The 21,918-nt window shown below is 35.4% G+C and overlaps 3 protein-coding genes across 3 annotated transcripts; 1 reads left to right on the forward strand and 2 right to left on the reverse strand.

The window, feature by feature from the left end:
* Positions 1–384: 384 nt before the first annotated feature.
* On the forward strand, positions 385–2,872 carry LOC306856818 (acidic mammalian chitinase-like; the record flags this gene model as incomplete). Its single annotated transcript, XM_079396302.1, has 11 exons — positions 385–409; positions 494–520; positions 686–890; positions 1,041–1,097; positions 1,204–1,369; positions 1,463–1,587; positions 1,696–1,819; positions 1,914–2,096; positions 2,209–2,325; positions 2,402–2,534; positions 2,625–2,872. 11 exons carry the CDS (start codon positions 385–387, stop codon positions 2,870–2,872), a joined length of 1,410 nt encoding a protein of 469 aa, XP_079252428.1.
* Positions 2,873–6,894: 4,022 nt separating this feature from the next.
* LOC306856816 (acidic mammalian chitinase-like) lies at positions 6,895–13,421 on the reverse strand (the record flags this gene model as incomplete). Its single annotated transcript, XM_079396297.1, has 11 exons — positions 6,895–7,148; positions 11,219–11,351; positions 11,452–11,568; positions 11,655–11,837; positions 11,932–12,055; positions 12,161–12,285; positions 12,534–12,699; positions 12,788–12,844; positions 12,958–13,162; positions 13,281–13,307; positions 13,397–13,421. The coding sequence occupies 11 exons, from the start codon at positions 13,419–13,421 to the stop codon at positions 6,895–6,897; spliced, it is 1,416 nt and encodes a 471-aa protein (XP_079252423.1).
* Positions 13,422–17,974: 4,553 nt separating this feature from the next.
* Positions 17,975–21,790, reverse strand: LOC306857107 (acidic mammalian chitinase-like; the record flags this gene model as incomplete). Its single annotated transcript, XM_079396802.1, has 11 exons — positions 17,975–18,183; positions 19,082–19,208; positions 19,291–19,407; positions 20,024–20,206; positions 20,295–20,418; positions 20,504–20,628; positions 20,727–20,892; positions 21,112–21,168; positions 21,308–21,512; positions 21,639–21,668; positions 21,766–21,790. 11 exons carry the CDS (start codon positions 21,788–21,790, stop codon positions 17,975–17,977), a joined length of 1,368 nt encoding a protein of 455 aa, XP_079252928.1.
* Positions 21,791–21,918: the final 128 nt, after the last annotated feature.

The following is a 21,918-nucleotide window of genomic DNA, read 5'->3' on the forward strand; positions in this document are numbered from 1 at the left end:
CAGACATGTTGGCATTCATCCACATTTTATTACATCAGGCTCAATTTTTCATCTTATCTATGAATTAAGCTTTACACAAATTGTGCAGAACAGTACAAAGGTAATTTATTTCCACGATATAGTCATTGCAGTCCATAGTTTACTGGAGATATCATATCTTAGACCATCCTAATAAATCCTCCCATATTATGGCATAGATAACACCCAACTCCTATAAAACTCAGGTGTTTTGGTGCTCATCCTCTCATTTTTCTTGACGAACCCCAGGTAAATAACATCAGGGAATTTCTATTTTGAGAATTCAGCTTAAAATATTTATTTCGGCTTTCAGTTCATTGTAACTGAGGAAACTATACTTTATTTCTTATAGAAAATTGGCAAAAAATGGGGAGACTTACACTTATAGCAGGTAAGAAATAATAAAGTGTAATCTAAAATACGCTCATGGATTATTTTAAATTTGTCACTTACATTATATCATTGCAAATTGTAGGATTGGGCTTGGTGCTCTGCCATGTTGGTGAGTCACTGCATATTTATCAGACCACATTATTAGATTAAACCTCTCTTTTAAATGAAATATCTGTATGATTCATCAATTTTGAGATGAGAGAGATGAGTTTAAGGGGTGCATTCTAGTTTGAAAGTGTCCTGTCTAAAAGATTCTTTGTGTATCCATATCCAGCCTTCTCCATGGAAATGGGCTGCTACTTCACCAACTGGTCCCAGTACAGACCTGGAATTGGAAAGTATACTCCTGCAAATGTTGACCCTTTCCTTTGTACACACCTAATCTATGCTTTTTCAATCATCAACCAAAAAAACGAGCTTGTCACCTATGAATGGAACGACGATGTTCTCTACAAGGCATTCAATGACCTCAAGAACACGTATGTATTAGATAAAATATTATGTACAGCATTCATTAAAATACCAAAAAAGTAAGAAAGTAACACTGCAGTTAGACATGGTAACATGAAATCAATATACATTGTCATATATTATGAAAACATCCTAAAATATCTATATTAACCTCACAGAAATCCCACTCTTAAGACTCTTCTGGCTGTTGGTGGATGGAATTTTGGTTCAACACAGTACGTTTTATTTTCTTTTTTCCTCATTATCACATTGGCTTGATGGTCAGTTGAAATGCAGAAACATCTACTGTAGATATCAAGATTTTTCCAAAATTCATCTCAGGTTCTCCATCATGGTTTCCACTGCTGCGAACCGTAAAACATTCATCCAGTCCACCATCAAGTTCCTGAGAATGCATGGATTTGATGGTCTGGATCTGGACTGGGAATACCCTGGAGGAAGAGGAAGTCCACCTGAAGACAAACAAAGATTCACAATGCTGTGCAAGGTGGGTCTGATTGTAATGCAATATCTTTTAGGCAGATATTGTGGAGAACTTTTACACCTTTTAATTTTTATTTATCTATGTTTCTCTTTGCAGGAACTTGTTGCGGCCTATGCAGCTGAGGCCAAAGCTACTGGCAGACCTCAACTGATGCTGACCGCTGCTGTATCAGCTGGCAAAGGGACAATTGATGAAGGATACGAAATTGCAGAGATTGCCAAGTAATCCATTCATCCATTTTCCAAATTTCTTGGCCTATGTTGGGTCATAGGATAGTGAATCAGCATAGATGTTTTAGACCCCTCTTGATTTGTGTAACTTTTTTTCAGGTACTTGGACTTCATCAATGTGATGACTTATGACTTCCATGGAACTTGGGAAAGATTCACAGGACACAACAGCCCCCTGTACCAAGGCTCAAATGATGAGGGAGACCTGATCTACTTTAATACAGTGAGAATTGATATACTATAACATCATTTATCATGAGGTTTTCAAACCTCCTGAAGAAATCCTTTTTAAAATGAGAGCTCTCCTCCTCATTCAGGACTATGCTATGCGCTACTGGAGGGACAACGGCACCCCTGTGGAGAAACTCAGAATGGGTTTCGCAACATACGGTCGCACTTTCCGTCTGACATCTGCTGATACTAGTGTTGGAGCCCCAGCTAGTGGACCTGCTTCAGCTGGAACCTACACTCGCGAGGCTGGATTCTGGTCTTACTATGAGGTGGGAGCTTTGGAGTAATTTTTTCCAAAATAATGTAATATGTTCTTAAAAGTATCTTTTGAATAGTCCCAATATCCTAATATTGTCAAACAATATTTCAATATCTGTATAGATCTGTGGATTCCTAGAGGGAACAACACTTCAGTGGATTGAGGATCAGAAGGTGCCCTATGCCACAAAGAACGGTGAATGGGTTGGATTTGACACCAAGGAGAGCTTCGAAACTAAGGTATTTTTGAGACTTTACTAGAGTTGGGTTTCATTGTCAACACTTGTCAGAAAGCAACTCTTCTTTCAATTTATAGGTCCATTATCTTAAAGATAAGAAGTTTGGTGGAGCCTTTGTCTGGGCGCTTGATCTGGATGACTTTGCTGGACAGTTCTGTAATCAGGGGAACCATCCTCTCATGGGCCATCTGCACAATCTTCTGAATATCGGTACAAATTTCACAAGCTGTCCTTGCAACACTGGTTGTATGTGAATAAAAAAACGAATAAAACTAATGCTTATTAAAATGCTTTTTCCAGAAGTACCTCCAAGGCCTTCAACCACCACCCCCAAACCTGGCCAAACCACAACGCCCACCACAACTACCACCACCACCACCACTCATGCTCCAGGACCAGGATTCTGTAATGGAAAGCCAGATGGACTCTATCCTCATCCTGAAGACCCCAACAAATATTATAACTGTGCAGGAGGCAATACCTTCTTGGAGCATTGTGCCAAAGGCACCGTGTTTGATAACACCTGTAAGTGCTGTGTTTGGCCCTAAGGGATCACCTTCTAAAAACATCTGCAAATAGTGAAAGTGCACAAATGACACTAAACATCAATTGTTTCATGTTCATAAACTGAAAATATTATGTTTAAATGTAGCACAGTTATGTCTTCAATCCATCTGGGTGCAGTTTGTTATTGTAAGTACCTCTTTTTAAATGACTCACTGTTTCTTGGTCATTTTTTTGAAGAAATGAATAAACTGACTTGTCATCTAGGGAGACTTCTGTGTTTTTTTGTGACTGATGCAAGTACACAACTTCACAATCATAACTCAAAATATCATTCACAAAACAGCAAATAAAAAAATTAAAAATAGGTTACATAAATTTGTTTCTACCAAATTTTAGAAACAAATTTAGAAGAAAAAAATGAAATATAATGGAAAAAACAGTATCATTCAATTTGTGTGAAGTACAGTTTTCTCATCAGTGAATGGCTTTCAATGGCTTTACAGCTTGATGATTTATTCTTACCAGACGTAATCTAGTGTACATATATTAATGGTCTGTCTGTTTTATCAGCAGTCAGACAAGATTATTCTATAGAATAATATCCATCCATCCATTTTCCAAACTGCTATATTATATTATATTATATTATATTATATTATATTATATTATATTATATTATATTATATTATATTATATTATTAGTTCTTTAATATTATGACATCTTAAAAATGAAACATTATAATAAAATTAACATTTAAATGACTACATATACACTGATCGGGCATAACATTATGATGTATTATGACACCTTTTCATCAGAACCAGCACATTTTCATCGCTCCCCACATGCATCAATGAGCCTTGGCTACCCATGACATGGTCGCCGGTTCACCGCTGTACCTTACTTGGACCACTTTTGATAGATACTGACCACTGCAGACTGGGAACACCCCACAAGAGCTGCAGTTTTGACCCAGTCATCTAGCCATCATAAATTGGCCCTTGTCAAACTCACTCAAATCCTTATGCTTGCCCATTTTTCTTGCTTCTAACACATCAACTTTGAGGACAAATTGTTGCTTAATACATATAACTGCTATATATATATATATATATATATATATATATATATATATATATATATATATACATATGTGTTTGGTTTTTGGCACAAGGTCTGCATATAAAGTCACATCAGAGGTGTTCAGGACTTGGCTTTCTGCAGACCAGTCAAGTTCTTCCACACTGACTCAATCAATCATGTCTTTTTGAACCGTGCCTTATACACAGAGGCACTGTCATGTTAGAATAGAAAAGGGTCCTGTCCAAACTGTTGCTATAAAATTAGAAGCACGCAATTCCCTAGAATATCATTATATGCTTAAACATTAAGATTTGTACGCATAGAAATGACTAAAGTAGTCAAACATGTTCATTAGAAGGGGGTGCTACATGATGTTACTAACCATATAACTTGTATTATCTCATAACTGACCATTACTAGGACATGACTTTGAAACTAGTAACCCATCTCTGACTGATAAGAGAATACCTCCTTATTTTAACACTGAAACATGCTTTTTCTGTGACGTTGCTTTGAAACTGTATGCTTTGTGAAAATTAAAATGAACAAAACAGTTTTCAAAAATTAAAACGAAAAAAAAGGTCTAACTATACATTTGAGGATTAACATATTGTAATTAAGTGACTTTGATATGGTGACAAGCATAATTAAATAAATTTTAGAGTACATTAATATGTCTAATAAACTAGTAAGAAACCTCAATTCATAACATCCATTTTATGCTTTAGATGAAACCTAATTAAATCATTGCTTCATGATGAAAACTAGTGTACTAGTGTACTTTTTCATACTGGAGAGTGAAATGCGATTATATATAAAGGGGTCAATATAAATGAACAATGGTTATTTTATAGGATTGGCTGATACAAGGAAGGCAGTACAGAATGTATGGACAATAAAAGTAACACATTATCAAGGTATATAATCAAAGGTCTTAAAGATACCAGATACATAGCATGTTTCTACATAAACAGGACAGAAACTGAAGATGTAAAAGGCAATAAATAATCTCACTAGGGTGCTTCAAATTTGTAAGGGTAAGCTATACCACTTGACCCATTTAGCAAATTAGGTTTATGACTTAAAGTCTTTATGACAGTTAGCATATCAGCAGTCTATATTGGAGGTTGTTGGGTTTGTTGGATTTTCCTTTTCATGTTGTTTCTTTTAAGCTGAAGTTCTGTTAGTCTAATAGTGCTGTCTAGCAATTTTTTTTCAGCTTCATGCTTGATGTGTGACTGTTTGTTATGGACCCTTATTACATTTCTGGGATTCTCAGAGGCAGAAATGTTCATATTTTGGTAAACTTTGACAAATTTTTGCTTTCCAATTTGCACCAATAGAAAAAGAAAAAAACATATGATAGTGTTTTTATGCCGTACCAAAAGAGAAAACAAAATATCAAGACATTGATCACAGTGGTCAGACAAGAAAGATGTCAAATTTGCTGTTACACCCTCAGCATTTGTATTAGAAGCATTGCTGTGGAAATCATTGATATGAAAAGGGTCCATTGATATGAAATGTGAAAGTCTTTTCAAATAATATTACGACAGAATTTAATTTACTCATGAGTCCAAAATGGAAAAAAAGAAAGAAAAAAAAACTACAGAAAATTCTTGAGGAAACCCAAGGCTGGACAGTGTTAATTCCATTCCTGGTTTTTGACGAACTAAACTGTTCTTCTCCCCTTCTAAAATGTTTCTTCAGTTTAGCATATCAAGTAATGTATGTGTGAAAGTATGTATGTATATATTACTTGACAATTTGTATGTGAATGAAAATTCCCATGCAGAAATGAAAATTTTGTCATTAATTAATTCATCTTCAGAGCACAAATTAATATATATTTGATGCAATCCATGAGCTTTTGGACCTTGCATAGACAACAACACAACTGACACCTTCAAGGCCCAGAAAGATAGTAAGGACATTCTTAAAAAAGTCCATGTGTCATCAGTGGTTCAACCTTAATTTTATGAAACTACAAAAATACTTTTTGTGTGCAAAGACAACAAATATAATGACTTTATTCAAAGATTTATTCTCTTCTGTGTCAGTCTTGGATGCAAGCTTAAAGAAGCACGACACACGCACTGATTTCACATGGACTATTTTAACAATGTCCTTAATACCTTTCTGGGCCTTGAAAGTGGTAGTGGCTTTCAGATTTCATCAAATGTATCTTAATTTGTGTTCCGAAAATGAACAACAGTCTTGGAATGACATGAGGGTGAGTAATTGATGACAGAATTTTCATTTTTGGGTGAACTAATCCTTTAACATGAAAGATCACACATTTACAAAACTGTTAGCAGCGCTAGAAATATGCGGCGTGTAGCTGGACCAGAGGGAAGGGTAGTAGGCCTACTGTTTATGCAGTACAACTCAAGTTCACTTCCCAGGCTTGAATCAATGAATGACTGATATTTCAGGTGGTTCTATTTTTAGTTTGTGATTTCGCTTGATTAACTTGACTTCAAACATGAACTTACTTCTGTGGCAGCTTCACGTAATCTAATCGTGCATTATTAATGTTACCAAAATGTTACCAAAAATACCTGCCAATATGTTATTAATAGAACTATTCAACAGAACGGTAGATTAATCAATATTTGTCATTTTAATTCTCTAATATGAAAATATGCAATGAGTCAGTTACGATTTATTGCAGTTAATCTGCTTGAAATGCTGATAAAATTTGGGATTTTATTGATCCCACCATGCATTCCTTTTCAGATGTAACCAGAATCGTTTTAATGATGGCTGTATGTTGTTTATTAAGATGAGTTAAAAATCTTTTTGAGTCGTGTACATTTTTATTTTTATTTTTATAAATGATGCATTACACAGCAGTTGTACTAACAGCAATTACATGGATAGATTTACAGGGGAGATTTAAAAAAACATGCATTACACACTTTTAAAATACATTAAAATGGAAATGTCCTGTTTCATTGTTTTCACAGTAGTGATCCTTTAGTGTTTGGGCCAGTCACAGCATTTACAGCTGCTATCAAACACAGTGCCTGGACCGCAGTTATTCAAGTAAGTGTAGCCTCCTGCACAGTTATAGAATTTGTTGGGGTCTTCAGTATGAGGATAGAGTCCATCTGGCTTTCCATTACAGAATCCTGGTCCTGGAGCATGAGTGGTGGTGGTGGTGGTAGTGGTGGTTTTTGTGGTTGTTTGTCCAGGTTTGAGGGTGGTGGTTGGAGGCAGAGGAGGCAATTCTGATAAAAAAAATAAAGACATGTTAGCATTAGCTAGGGAGCTTTTTAGCTTTTCTTTTGCTTATAATAATGCCTGATCGAGACGGTACACACGATCATCGTGTCAGGACCGCTTCCCACATATCGACAAGGACACGAAAGGTTCAGTAGACTGTTTGCTTTAAACTAATGGTTATTGTCATGGTGTAAAGAACAGAAACTGCTCTGTTAATATTTGGAATCTTTTCTGGGAGCGTCCTAGGCTTTTCTGTGCTCATGGCCTGCACCCCAGCAGAGTCGGAGCGGAACTCCTGTCGGACAACATTTCCAGGACGCTATGCTCCATCTGACTAGTGAGCCAATTCTCAAATAACTGCTATGACGACTTTTGTTCTATCCACTTAAATGATAGAAGTACTTGCATTGTCCAATCTATACAGACTGTGTCTGTTCCCCGAATAGCGAGGTCAAAATATAAATTTAATGCAGGATCTAGAAAAAATCTAATTGTTATTAAACCAGAAAAACTAAAAAAAATAAATTAAAAAAACAATTATTAAAGCTTGGGCTCCTAAATATTAGATCACTCGCACCCAAAGTAGTTATTGTAAATGAAATGATCACATATAATAATTTTGATGTACTCTGCCTGACTGAAACCTGGCTTAAACCAAATGAATATATTGGTCTAAATGAGTCTACTCCACCAAGCTAATTTTATAAACATGAGCCCCGTCAGACTGGTCGTGGCGGCGGTGTTGCAACAATATATAGTGATATTCTCAATGTTACTCAGAAAACAGGATACAGGAGGTTTAACTCATTCGAAATACTTCTGCTTAATGTTACACTGTTAGATATGCAAAAGAAATCTCTCCCGTCTCTTGCTCTGGCTACTGTGTATAGACCGCCAGGGCCATATACAGATTTCCTAAAAGAACTTGCAGATTTCCTCTCAGATCTATTGGTCAATGTTGATAAAGTGCTAATTGTCTGAGATTTTAACATTCAAGTTGATAATACAAATGATGCGTTAGGACTTGCGTTTACTGACCTAATAAACTCTTTTGGAGTCAAGCAAAACGTCACCGGGCCCACTCATCGTTTTAATCATACGCTAGATTTAATTATATCGCATGGAATTGATCTTACCGATATAGATATCGTACCTCAAAGTGATGATGTTACTGATCATTTCCTTGTATCGTGCATGCTGCGTATTACTGATATTAATTATATGGCTCCGCGTTATCGTCCGGGCAGAACTATTGTTCCAGCCACCAAAGACAGATTCACAAATAACCTGCCTGATTTATCTCAACTGCTCTGTGGACCCATAAATACGCATGAACTAGACGAAATGACTAGCAACATGGGCACTATCTTCTCTAACACATTAGAAGCTGTTGCACCCCTCAAATTGAAAAAGGTTAGAGAAAAATGTACTGCACCATGGTACAACAGTTATACCCATTCTTTCAAGAAAGAAACTCGTAATCTTGAGCGCAAATGGAGAAAAACTAACTTGGAAGTTTTTAGAATTGCGTGGATAAACAGTATGTCCAGCTATAGACAGGCTCTGAAAGCTGCCAGGGCAGAGCATATCCACAAAATCATAGATAACCAAAACAATCCAAGGTTCTTATTTAGCACAGTGGCTAGATTAACAAATAAACACACGCCACCCGATCTAAATATTCCCTCACAGTTTAATAGTAATGACTTTATGAATTTCTTTACTGATAAAATAGATAACATCAGAAATACAATATCAAATGTAGATTCTACTGCGTCTAGTATTTCAGCTTCATTCATCGCACCCAAAGAAAAACTGCAGTGCTTTACAACTATAGGACAGGAAGAGCTAAATAAATTTATCAGTGCATCTAAACCAACAATATGTTTATTAGATCCTGTACCCACTAAACTACTGAAAGAGTTGTTACCTGTAGCAGAAGAACCACTTCTCAATATTATTAACTCATCGTTATCTTTAGGTCACGTCCCAAAACCATTCAAGCTGGCGGTTATTAAGCCTCTTAAGAAACCACAACTAGAGTCTAATGAACTGGCAAATTACAGACCCATTTCAAATCTTCCGTTTATGTCTAAAATTTTAGAAAAAGTTGTGTCTGCTCAATTGTGCTCCTTCTTGCAAAAAAATTATCTCTATGAAGAATTTCAGTCAGGTTTCAGGTCTCACCATAGTACAGAAACTGCACTTGTTAAAATTACAAATTACTTGCTTCTTGCTTCAGACCAAGGCTGCATTTCATTGCTAGTATTACTTGATCTTAGTGCTGTGTTCGACACAATAGACCATGACATACTCATAGATTGATTACAAAACTATACTGGTATTCAAGGGCAGGCTTTAAGATGGTTTAGATCCTACCTGTCTGATCGCTACCACTTTGTTCATTTAAATGGGGAGTCATTTCAATTATCAGCAGGAAAGTATGGAGTACCACAAGGATCTGTCCTAGGTCCTCTGCTATTTTCAATATACATGTTGGTAATATTATTAGAAAATACGGGATTAGTTTTCATTATTACGCTGATGACACTCAACTATATATCTCAACAAGACCAGATGAAACTTCTAAACTATCAAAGCTAATAGATTGTGTAAAAAAATTAAAAGATTGGATGACCAATAATTTCCTCCTATTAAATTCAGATAAGACAGAGATATTACTTATTGGACCAAAAAACAGTACCCAGAATTTCTTGGACTACAATTTGCAACTAGACGGATGCACTGTTACGTTCTCTAAAGTCAAAAATCTGGGTGTTATATTAGACAGCAACTTGTCCTTTGAAAATCATATTTCCCATGTTATACAAAAACAGCATTCTTCCATCTTAGAAACATTGCCAAGCTTCGAAACATGCTACCTGTTTCTGATGCAGAAAAGCTAGTTCATGCATTCATGACCTCTAGACTGGACTATTGTAATGCACTGCTAGCTGGTTGTCCTGCATCTTCAATAAACAAGCTACAGATAGTCCAAAATGCAGCGGCTAGAGTTCTTACAAGGTCAAGAAAATATGATCATATTACCCCAATTTTACAGTCTCTGCACTGGCTACCTATTAAGTTCCGTATCATTTACAAAATATTATTACTTGCCTATAAGGCCCTAAATGGTTTAGCTCCTGCGTACCTAACTTGTCTTATACCACGTTACAATCCAACCCGCTCACTAAGGTCGCAAAACTCTGGACTTTTGGTAGTACCTAGGATAGCAAAGTCCACTAAAGGAGGTAGAGCGTTTTCACATTTGGCTCCCAAACTCTGGAATAGACTTCCTGATAGCGTTCGGGGTTCAGACACACTCTCTCTGTTTAAATCTAGATTAAAGACACATCTCTTTAGCCAAGCATTCACATAATGCATCTTATAATCTTGTACTGCAGTTATATCTGATCAAATGTACATTATTATTATTCTTTAGCTTGGGTTGAACAAATCATTTTTGCTTCGATGGAACAGCAGCTACGCTAATTATGTCTCTATTTGTTTATCTGTTTCTGATTAACATCCCATGGTAACGAGGAATTACAGAAGCTTCAGTCTGGATCCAACCCTTAAATGATCTGAGATGACCGAACACCTGAGAAAAGATAATGCCAACCCCTCAGAGGATGCCAACGCTCAGACAACATACAGAATTACCAAATTTTGCCATAAATTAAATATATTAAGGTTCTGTAATATATAAATATATTGTGGGAACTTAATTTCCTGTAGAGCTGCTTTGCAACGATTTGTATCATAAAAAAAATCGCTATACAAATAAACTTGAACTTGAACTTATAATATTTAACAATATTATTGAAACACAATTTGATAGGTATCAGCTTGTCTGTGAAAAAACACCTACTGGTTTTAAAAAGCATAAAAAGTGCTTTGAACTTTCCAAACATTCAGCCCAGTCTATAAAGAATCCTTGACTCACAGTACAGTGTTGACAATTTTACCAAAGTCAGCCTTAACAGGTCCACTTCTCTGCCATTTTGAATTTTACCACAAACTACCTGAGCAGCTTAAGGTGAACAGTAACACCTAGTAATTAGCAAAGACTTACCGATATCCAGAAGATTATGCAGATGGCCCATGAGAGGATTGTTCCCCTGATTACAGAACTGTCCAGCAAAGTCATCCAGATCAAGCGCCCAGACGAAGGCTCCACCAAACTTCTTATCTTTAAGATAACGGACCTATAAATTGAAAGGAAAATAGTTAGCTGCTAGTTAGTTGCTGACAAATACTGACATTCAAACCCAACTTCTGCAGTAAAGTCTCAAATTTAAAAATTACCTTAGTTTCGAAGCTCTCCTTGGTGTCAAATCCAACCCATTCATTGTTCTTCGTGGCATAGGGCACCTTCTGATCCTCAATCCACTGGAGTGTTGTTCCCTCTAAGAATCCACAGATCTATACAGATATTGACAGTATTGTTTTATATATTCCATTCATTTTACTTTCCATTTTGGACAAAATGACTTTTCCAAAGCTCCCACCTCATAGTAAGACCAGAATCCAGCCTCGCGAGTGTAGGTTCCAGCTGAAGCAGGTCCACTAGCTGGGGCTCCAACACTAGTATCGGCAGATGTCAGACGGAAAGTGCGACCGTATGTTGCGAAACCCATTCTGAGTTTCTCCACAGGGGTGCCGTTGTCCCTCCAGTAGCGCATAGCATAGTCCTGAATGAGGAGGAGAGTTGTCATTTTCAAATGGATTCCTTTGGGAGGTTTGAGAATCTCATGATAAATGATGTTACAGTATATCAATTCTCACTATATTAAAGTAGATCAGGTCTCCCTCATCCTTTGAGCCTTGGTACAGGGGGCTGTTGTGTCCTGTGAATCTTTCCCAAGTTCCATGGAAGTCATAAGACATCACATTGATGAAGTCCAAGTACCTGGAAAAAAATAATTACACAAAACAAGAGGGGTCTTGATGACTTATTTTGACCTCAGTGCTTTGCCAGTTTGTAAATGTCGTGATTCAGTGTCGTCATGCTTACTTGGCAACCTCTGCAATCTCGTATCCATCATCAATTGTTCCTTTGCCAGCTGCTACAGCAGCGGACAGCATCAGTCTGGCTCTGCCTGTAGCTTTGCCCTCAGCCTCATAGGCCTTAATAGTTTCCTACAAAGAAAACCATTGATAAATATAGATAAATTAATAAACAATGAACAGATTTAGCTCAGTATCAACACTACTGACATTTGAGCTGCCTATCATTGAACTGAATCAACACCTACCTGACTGGTGCTGAATAATGTATAAACTATTGTATAAATCAAGGATGCTTGACTCAACATAAAAAGAGATTAAATAAGGAAAGTGCTCCACTATACTTGCTTAAAAAGACACTGTATTACAATCAGACCCACCTTCAGCAGCTGTGTGAATCTTTGTTTGTCTTCAGGTGGACTTCCTCTTGATCCCGGATATTCCCAGTCTAGGTCCATACCATCAAATCCGTAAGTTCTCAGGAACTTGATGGAGGACTGAATGAACTTCTGACGGTTTTCAGCAGTGGACACCATGATGGAGAACCTGGGATGGGTTTAATGAACAGTCTTAGATGTCTTTGTCTTTTATTTGACAAGGTAAAACTAAACCTTTTTTTTTCCAGAATACTTACTGTGTTGAACCAAAGTTCCATCCACCGACAGCCAAGAGAGTTTTAAGATGGGGATTTCTGTGAGGATAATGGAATTTCACAAAAAAAAAAAACAACATGATTTGAGAAACTGAGTGTTAAACATTATATAGTTTAATAGTGTTAAACATAATATAGTAACTAATACATACCTGTTCTTGAGTTCATTGAAGGCTTTGTATAGAGTCTCATCGTTCCATTCATAGGTGATAAGCTCGTTGGCATGGTTGATCATTGCAAAAGCATAGAAAAGGTGTGTACAAAGGAAAGGGTCAACATTTGCAGGAGTATACTTTCCAATTCCAGGTCTGTACTGGGACCAGTTGGTGAAGTAGCAGCCCATTTCCATGGAGAAGGCTGGATATGGATACACAAAGAATCTCTTAGACAATCTTTCTCATTTTAGCATATCAGTTCATAAAAATTCATTACAATGAATGTGACATGATGATGCAGTAGATATTCAATGACTCACCAACATGGCAGAGCACCAGGCCCAAACCTAGAATATGCAATGATATCAAGTAAATGACAAGTATAAAAAAATGAATAAAACACACTAGTATTTCATTTATTATTTAAACACATTACCTGCAATGAGTGTAAGCTTCCCCATGCTTATTTCAAATTTATCTGTAAGAATAAAAGAAGAGTTTTATCAATTACATATAAACTAATAGCAGAAATAAAGATTTTAAGCTGTATTACGATCATACAATGCTAGGGTACCTCAAGCAAGACAAATGTACAGAGGAACTTCAGGACGCCTTGGTTTTTATAGCAATTGGGTGCTGCCATATGGGATGATTTATTATGATGGTGTTAGATATGGTATCTCATTTAAACTATGGACTGAATTGACAATAACGTGCAAGTAAAAATACCTTTGACCTTTTCAGTACAATTTGCATGAAGCTAAAATCATAGATAAGATGAAAAATTAGGCCTGCTGCAAAAAATTGTGTTCATCGTGCCAATATGTTTGTTACACTGATATGAAATTGGCAGCTGATGTATTAACTTCTACATATTAAAAATATTCAGCTGACATCAGTTATGCATTGGCATTTGAAAAAAGTAATTATAAAATGATTATCATGCAATATGTGCCAGAGGAAATGACAATGTGCGATAAATATAAATGAAAATAACTGCTCCTGGTACTGTATTTGTATGTTAGTCCTACTGTGAAGGTATTGCTAAACATAATTATTTATATTAATAGTAATCCTATTCCTATCTCTATTAATAGTTATCCAAATAATCAAAAATGTTACTTAAGCTGTGATATCTAATAGCTGAATTTGGTATCTGAATAAAAGGTTTACATGCAGTTTCCAACAAACCAAACTTTTATGGGGTCAGTATTATTTAAAGAGGCGTATGTAAGTAATTTATCTTTACAAAGATAATTTTCTTATATAACGCTGTGCTATCACAACCACATAATAAAGTGTTATGGTAACTTATCGCTTCAGAATCAGCATAATTTTCCCCCACTGTTTTGGAAACCAAAATCAAACAGATGGTTAAATTGCACGTATCAATAAACTTTCGCAATGTCACTTTTGTCCTTATTTTCATTGAATAAAAATATATAAATAAAGAGAATAAGAACTAAATTCTGTGAAGATGTTGAAAGAGAACATTGGTGTTGTATTGCTCATATCTTTTTTTTTTAATTGCAAGTATAAACAATTAACTTCAACATTTGAATATAACATTGGATGGCATTAGGAAGATGTCATATAGGACGATAACAAAGAAAAACGAAATAAATAAAAATAATAAATATATAAAACAAAATAGTACAGAGGTAGTAAATCAAAAATTATGTAACATTCAGCATAGTTTCACAAATTTGACACTTGGTGTTAATATTTTTTTAGTGTTATAATTAGGTAGTTAAAGTCACAAAGAAAATGCTGTAATTTTGGGGATGTTGAAGAAAATTTACATTTGTGAATATAATATTTTCCCAACAAAATAAATACATTTCCTAAGAATTTGTGACACTTCAGACTCAACACTGACATTACAGAAATTACAATTCAGATGAGGATTACCAAATTTGGATGTAATCTCATTAGTGGGGTATATATTATGCAAAAACTTTAAATGTATTTCTTTAACTTTATTGAGGAAACAGAATTTATAAGGTAAGAGCCATGCTTTTTTTTCAATTAATCTTATCTATTAAAAAAAAAAAAACAAATAAAATAAAATTCCCCTAAGAGTAATTATTTTCCTTTACTGAAACACATTTCTTATAATTTTATTTCTACATTTTGAGTCATAAATGCACTTGTCATCAACAAAAAAATTTGGCTCCCTTTTTACAATCACTTCAAACAATAGATGACATTTCATTAAGTGAACAAGACCTGGTATAGCTTTAATTCCTAATGAACAACAGGAAAATGATATTTAAACATGAAATCACAGCAATAATAAACATTCCCTTGTGGATCTAGTATAAATCCACAGATTAAGATAAATAATACCTTTTTTCATGCCAATTCTTGAGAAAAATCGACTTGTTATTTACTAAAATGCTCTCGTTATTCCATATCTTCACTTTATGCAGGGAGAAATTGTGAACAAAACACAGTTTCCACGCCAAAAGTTCCTGTTCCTGTGAATTTAAAATGTTTTATGGGGAGTTTAGAAGGATAAAAGTTACAAGTTAACAAAAATTTAAGACCTCCCACGTTTTTATAGATATTGTATGGGATAAAGTACCAAATAGAATCTGGTGAATTGACACAATTCTTAACCCAATTTACTTTGAAAGTATAATTAATGTAAAGAAAAATGTAAAAAATAAAATAAAGCATGTCAAAACCTGTTTTGCTTTTTTAATTTTAGGAAGAAAATTGGATGCCGAAATATTTCACATTATATTTAATAAATATATTATTCACAGAGGTTTCAAGGTTATTAAATAAACAAATAATTTTGCAACCTGATTTGTGTTTTCTAAAAACAGGGTTGTATCGTCCACAAGCTGTGAAATTCTAATCTCACGATCAAAAATGGTCACCCCTTTGATATCAGCATTATTTCAAATATTTAAAGAGAGTTATTCCACAACTAACAAGAACAGAAAGGGGGAGATTCCACAACCTTGCCTAACCCCCCTGTTAATAGGATATCTATTAGAAGTTTCAAATTGTAAGAGAACTGAACTATTAATATCCTTATACTGTATATCATTAGAACCGTTTTTATAAAATTCTCTCTAAAACCAAACAACTCTAGAGTAGAAAACAGAAATTTATATTCAATGCTATCGAACGCTTTGTAAAAATCTAGAAACAGAATGATTGCATCAGAGTTAATATAATTCACATAATCTATGAGATCCAAAATTAGCCTGATATTACAATTTACATGTCGTTTAGGCATAAAACCAGTTTGAGTTTCATTAATTATATCAGATGAGCCAGATCAGACAATCTTTTTACAAGAACTAGTGCTATCATTTTATAATCTTGTATTGCTCATATCTTATCACTTGTACATTGCCATGTGATGACATGAGTGTGAAAAAGAAGAAAGAACATAACAGAAGAATGCTGCAAAACAACAGTTTGTGACTGTATAAAAGATCTCTTTAACATTTAAAAGTTATTTTATATTTTAAAATAACTTTCAATATTTTTAATTCCACACAAGTATAGGGTCATTAAGTTTTTGTTTAAAGAAATTAATACTTTTATTCAGCAAAAACGCATTAAATTGATCAAAAGTGACACTAAGGACATTTATAGTGTTATTAAAAAATTCGAATAAATACTGTTCTTTTGAACTTTCTATTCATGAAAGAACCCACTAATGACTGGAGTAATTGCATCTGAAAATTCAGCTTTTCCATCACATGAATAAATGATATTTTTAAATATATTAAAACAGAAAACAGTAATTTTGAAATATATAACAGTTTTACTGTATTTTTGATTACATAAATAGCTGAGAGGAGATGATGCCAACTCCTCATTAGACCTCAGACAACATACAAAACTAGCAAATGTTGCTAAAGTTTGATCGCAACATATAATCATTGCTGTTAATAATGTTCACCGTCTGTTTGATTACATGACATTGACTAACTGCTTGAATTTTACCGTATATTTCTGCCATATGGACATCAACTTGAGATAAGCTGATAAGCTATTAATAAATATAATGTAGAAACTTGAATTTCCTGTAAAGCTGCTTTGCAACGATTTCCATCGTGAAAAGCACTATACAAATAAACTTGAATTGAATTGGATTGAAATGCAGCCCTGGTGAGCATATAAGAGACTTTCAAAATGGAAGTGTGAGTTTATTGATTACATTTATTTCAATAAACGGTAATATTACATTTAACCTTAAATGTATAACTAACTATAAATGTGTATCTTCAATAATCAACTGCATATTCTTTATTAAACTATTTGTGTACACCACACATAAATTAAAATGAAAAAAAAAATCTATCTAATCTTGTGCCAAATCAGGTGTCCCAGTTATCTGCCTGTAGTTTATCATCTCAGATGTAATATAAGAATAAAAATGCTTGTGTAAATTATAAGAACAGTCAGTCTTAATGATGTGGCAGGCTCATTTGTAATTTTATAACTGTACTCTTCAAGTTACTCTGGCAAGTAGAATTACACCAATAATTGAGAAGGATACTCAGTTTACTGAAGTTTACTGTACATTAGATTTCTTGATGGTAGACACTTTACTGTATGTAGATGGTGGTGTCCATAATATGACATGTTTAATGATGGCACTTCTCTTCTTCATATCTGTCAAGTTTATGAGAATCCTTTATTATGTGTGAAATTTACAGTTTCATAAAGCTAGCCATACATAAGGTGTGTCACTATCTTTATTTGATTTAATCCATTTAAGGAAGATGTATTAAGTCAGAGTGCTATCAACACTAGACTGTACTGAACCCGAAATTATGATTTTTGATTCACAAAATGTGAGGAAAAATATGACCAGCAATTTACCAAGACAAAACTCCATTTTGTTATGCATAAAATCCAAATGTCTGTGACTTTTTTATTTTTAAATGATGAGCTTGGATAATCTGGAAGCAGAGGTCATAAATCACAACAATAAATGACTGGACAGCTGTATTGAACAGGGGGAGTGGATCTGAATTTGCACTCAAGGCCAATCACAACATTTGCAAGCATCAACATAGACCAGACCAGGCTGGCATTTATGCAGGTATGTGTTTCCACGGAAGCACTGGAAGTAAGTGGTTTCATCAGCAGCGTTGGGGTACAGCCCATCTGGTTTGCCAACACAGAAAGAGGCGATGGGGTCAGCGGTCGTGGTGGGACGTGGCGTAGTGGTGGGCTTGGGTGGGAAACCTGTGAATAGAGATTCAGCATCACAATCCATATAATAGAAGACAGAATACATTTTATGGTCTCGTTAGGCCTAAACAGAATAGAAAACTGATCTGAGCAGTTGATCTGGGTTCACTCTCCCCTTATTACTCTTCTGAGGTCAAGGATCTGGGATTCATACTGGACAGCTGAATAAACAAATGAATTCTACCGTGAGTGTCAGCTTTTACCATCTGCGAAGATTAGCAAAAGTCAAACCCTTCCTGAGCAGGAAGAGTTTTGAGATGATAATTCATGCTCTCATTTCTTCACAACTTGACTATTGTAAGTCGTTATATTATGGGCTGCCTGTCGCAGCTATTCATCGTCTACAACTGGTCCAAAATGCGGCTGATCGTTTGCTCACAGGCAGTCGCAGAAGGATTCACATCACACCTATCTTGTGTTCATTGCAGTGGTTACCGATTAGTTATCGCATTAAATTTAAAATCCTGCTATTTGTGTACAAAGCTCTAAACAACCTTGCTCCTCCATATCTCTCTGAGTTGATTGTTGTACACAATCCAGCTAGATCACTCGGATCACAGACTAAGCATCTGCTTTTGGTTCCCAGAGCTAGACTGAAATGTAGGGGTGACAGAGTCTTTGTTGTTTCTGGCCCTGAGCTATGGAACAACTTGCCATTATCTATCAGAACAGCTTCTTCAGTGTCTGAGTTTAAAAGTCTCTTAAAAATGTATCTGTTTTGTCCCATGCGTTCAATGTTTTGTGACTGTGTTTTTCTAATGACGTGTTAATTTTTCATGTGATTGGGTCAATGTAACTCTGTACAGCACTTTGGTAAACTAAGGTTGTTTTAAAGTGCTTAATAAATAAATTTGATTTGACTTTTTCTGCATTAGAATTGCAAAGTGTTTACCTAGTGCATTGCGCAAATGGTTGACAAGAGGATAAGATCCGCTGTAACAAAATCGGCCAGCAAAATCGTCGAAATCTAAGGTCCACACTGATGCTCCTCCCAAGTTTAATGAGTTAAGCCACTGCACCTGTTAAAGCAAATATTAGGAAAGGTTTGTCGGAAGCTCATCAAACATCTTGTTGCATTCTGGAAACCAGCAGTTGATTTACCTTAGCAGCAAAACTTTCACGGTTGTCAAATCCGACCCAAGCCCTTCCTTGAACTGCATAGGGCACCATCTGCTCATCGATCCATTGAACAGTGACACTTGATTCCATGGGGCAAATCTGAGAACCAAAAACAATCATCAGATTTCACCACCCAAAGTTTACATAGATTATGTGTGTTTTGTGTGGCAAATGACCGACTTTTGAGAACATAAAATCTTTAAGAATCCAAACACTCATATTGTTATATTTGTCATTCCAGTTAAAGTAGTTATGAAAAAACAAACTGCAATCTCTGTATCTCTGTAAACAACAATGTAATGGTATTCCTGAATGAATCGGTTGTGCGAATGATCCAGTGACTCACTTGTTTTGTGCCAGAATAAATCAATGATTTTAAACGAATCATTTGAATGAATGTTTCAATGATTCACTCATAAAGAGGTTTACTTGTCGCCACCTAGAGGCTGAGTCATTAAAGAGTCAATAACTGTTGTATAATAAACATTGAACCTTGTTAGTAGTCATTTACTTAATGCAGTTTGAATTCAGTTTGAAACCCCTTTCATTTTGAAATGTTAATTTATATATAAATGTCAAATATTATATGAAATATTACAAACAACTTTTAGTATACAAATTCCATGCCTTGAGGTCTAACGTGTGACCTAGTTTTTAAAGCAAAAATCAGTTGAGAACACTTGTTTTAGAACATATGTACAAATAGAGTTAAAACCTCATAATAGGACCAGAAGCCTGCTTCGCGTGTGTAGGGGCCGGCGTCAGCAGGGCCATTGGCTGGGGCCCCGAGACCTGTTTGCGAAGTGGAGAGCAAGAATGTGCGTCCGTATGTGGGGAAGCCAAGAAGCAGCTTGTCAGCGTGGGCTCCATTGCTCAACCAGACATCCACAGATGAGTTCTGGAGAAGAGAGCCAAGAATGTGCTAAGAGATCTTAAAAATGACACTTCGAATTGATGCATTTTGAATTTAAGGGTTTGGATCTTACGATATTGTGGTGAAAGATGTTTCCAGTGTCCACGGAGCTGCGGAAAAGGGGGCTGTTGTGCCCTGTCACAGGGTCCCAGTGTCCATGATAGTCAAAAGACAAAAGGTTCAAGAAATCCAACAGACTATGATGACAGAAAGAAGGAAAAAGTGAAAAACTTTCATAGGCACACATGTAACTGCAGCTTCATTAAAACACAGCAAACTTACCCTGAAATTTCAGCAATCTCATAAGCACGCTCAATAGTGGACTTGATGCCGGAAACTTTGCAGGAGACAATCAGAGGAGTTTTCTTTGTGTCTATGGCCTCCTGTTCAACAGCTTCTCTCAGTTCCTAAGAGAGAATTTTCATACCATAGAATCATAATCAGACCCATAGTCATGTTTTAATGGAAATAAACATGCTTGATTTTAACCCTCTAGTCTGCTCACCTTCAGGAATGTAGTAAACCTCTTCTTGTCCTCTGGTGGGCTTCCATTGTGACCTGGGTACAGCCAGTCAATGTCCATACCATCAAATTCATGGAGACGCAGGTACTGCAATGCAGACTGGATGAAAGTCTTGCGGTTCTCTGGAGTTGACACCACATTGATGTATCTGCAAAGTTGCAAATTAAGACATACATAAGACATACAATAAGATTGATGATTCAGTAAATCCTGTTTAATGTGTTTGCAGCTAGGGACTAATTTAACTGAGAGTTTATTTAAAAAAAATTATTAGTATTAAAAATTATTTTGTGTATGTTTTTCATATTATAGTGTAAAGTCATATGTCATATATTTATGACTTTTACAGATACTGTGTTTCGCTTACGGACTGACGCCATTGACCATTCCTCCAACAGACAGCAAGGTCTTCAATGCAGGATTTCTATTAAAATAAATAAAATAAATGAAGTAATAAGAAAAATCAATGAGTCAAAAATTCCAATCAATGTCAAAAATTGTGTAATTAATCATGTTTATCACACTGTGATGATTGTATTGCTATAGATACAGCTTTTACTTACACTTTTTTCAGGTCATTCAGAGACTTGTACAGCACATGGTCATTCGATTCAACAGTAGTGATTTGATTATCATAGCTGATGGTTGCCAGAGCATAAATCACATGTGTGCAGAGGAACGGATCAATGTCTTCAGGCATGAACTTGCCATTGCCGGGTCTGTACTGGGACCAGTTGGTCATGTAGCACACCAGATTTGTAGAAGCCACTATATCAAGAAAAAAAAATATTGCATATATTATTTACTCGTTATCTAGGAACATTTATTATGAATGTTGATGCATTTAATATATAGACTATATATTTGACATATTATTTAGGGTAATGTACTTACCCATCTGCACTGTAAGCAAGATGCCCAGTGCTACAGAAAAGACAACATGGTTATGCGTAAATATCAAAATATCATTTATAGTAGATAAATATATTTAAAAATTTAATTAAATATATATGAAAAATACCTGCTAAAAGTGTTAATTTAGTCATTTTGGTCTTGGTCCAAACCAGTATTCTTCAGAAACAGAGCTGGAAAACAAAACAAATAATGCATTAGAAATTTCACCAGCACGTCTTTGCAAGTTTTGCCATAGTCAAATCCTTTCTATAATAGAAAA

This window comes from Barbus barbus (genome assembly GCF_936440315.1).
Source record: "Barbus barbus genome assembly, chromosome: 37".
Lineage (NCBI taxonomy): Eukaryota > Metazoa > Chordata > Actinopteri > Cypriniformes > Cyprinidae > Barbus > Barbus barbus.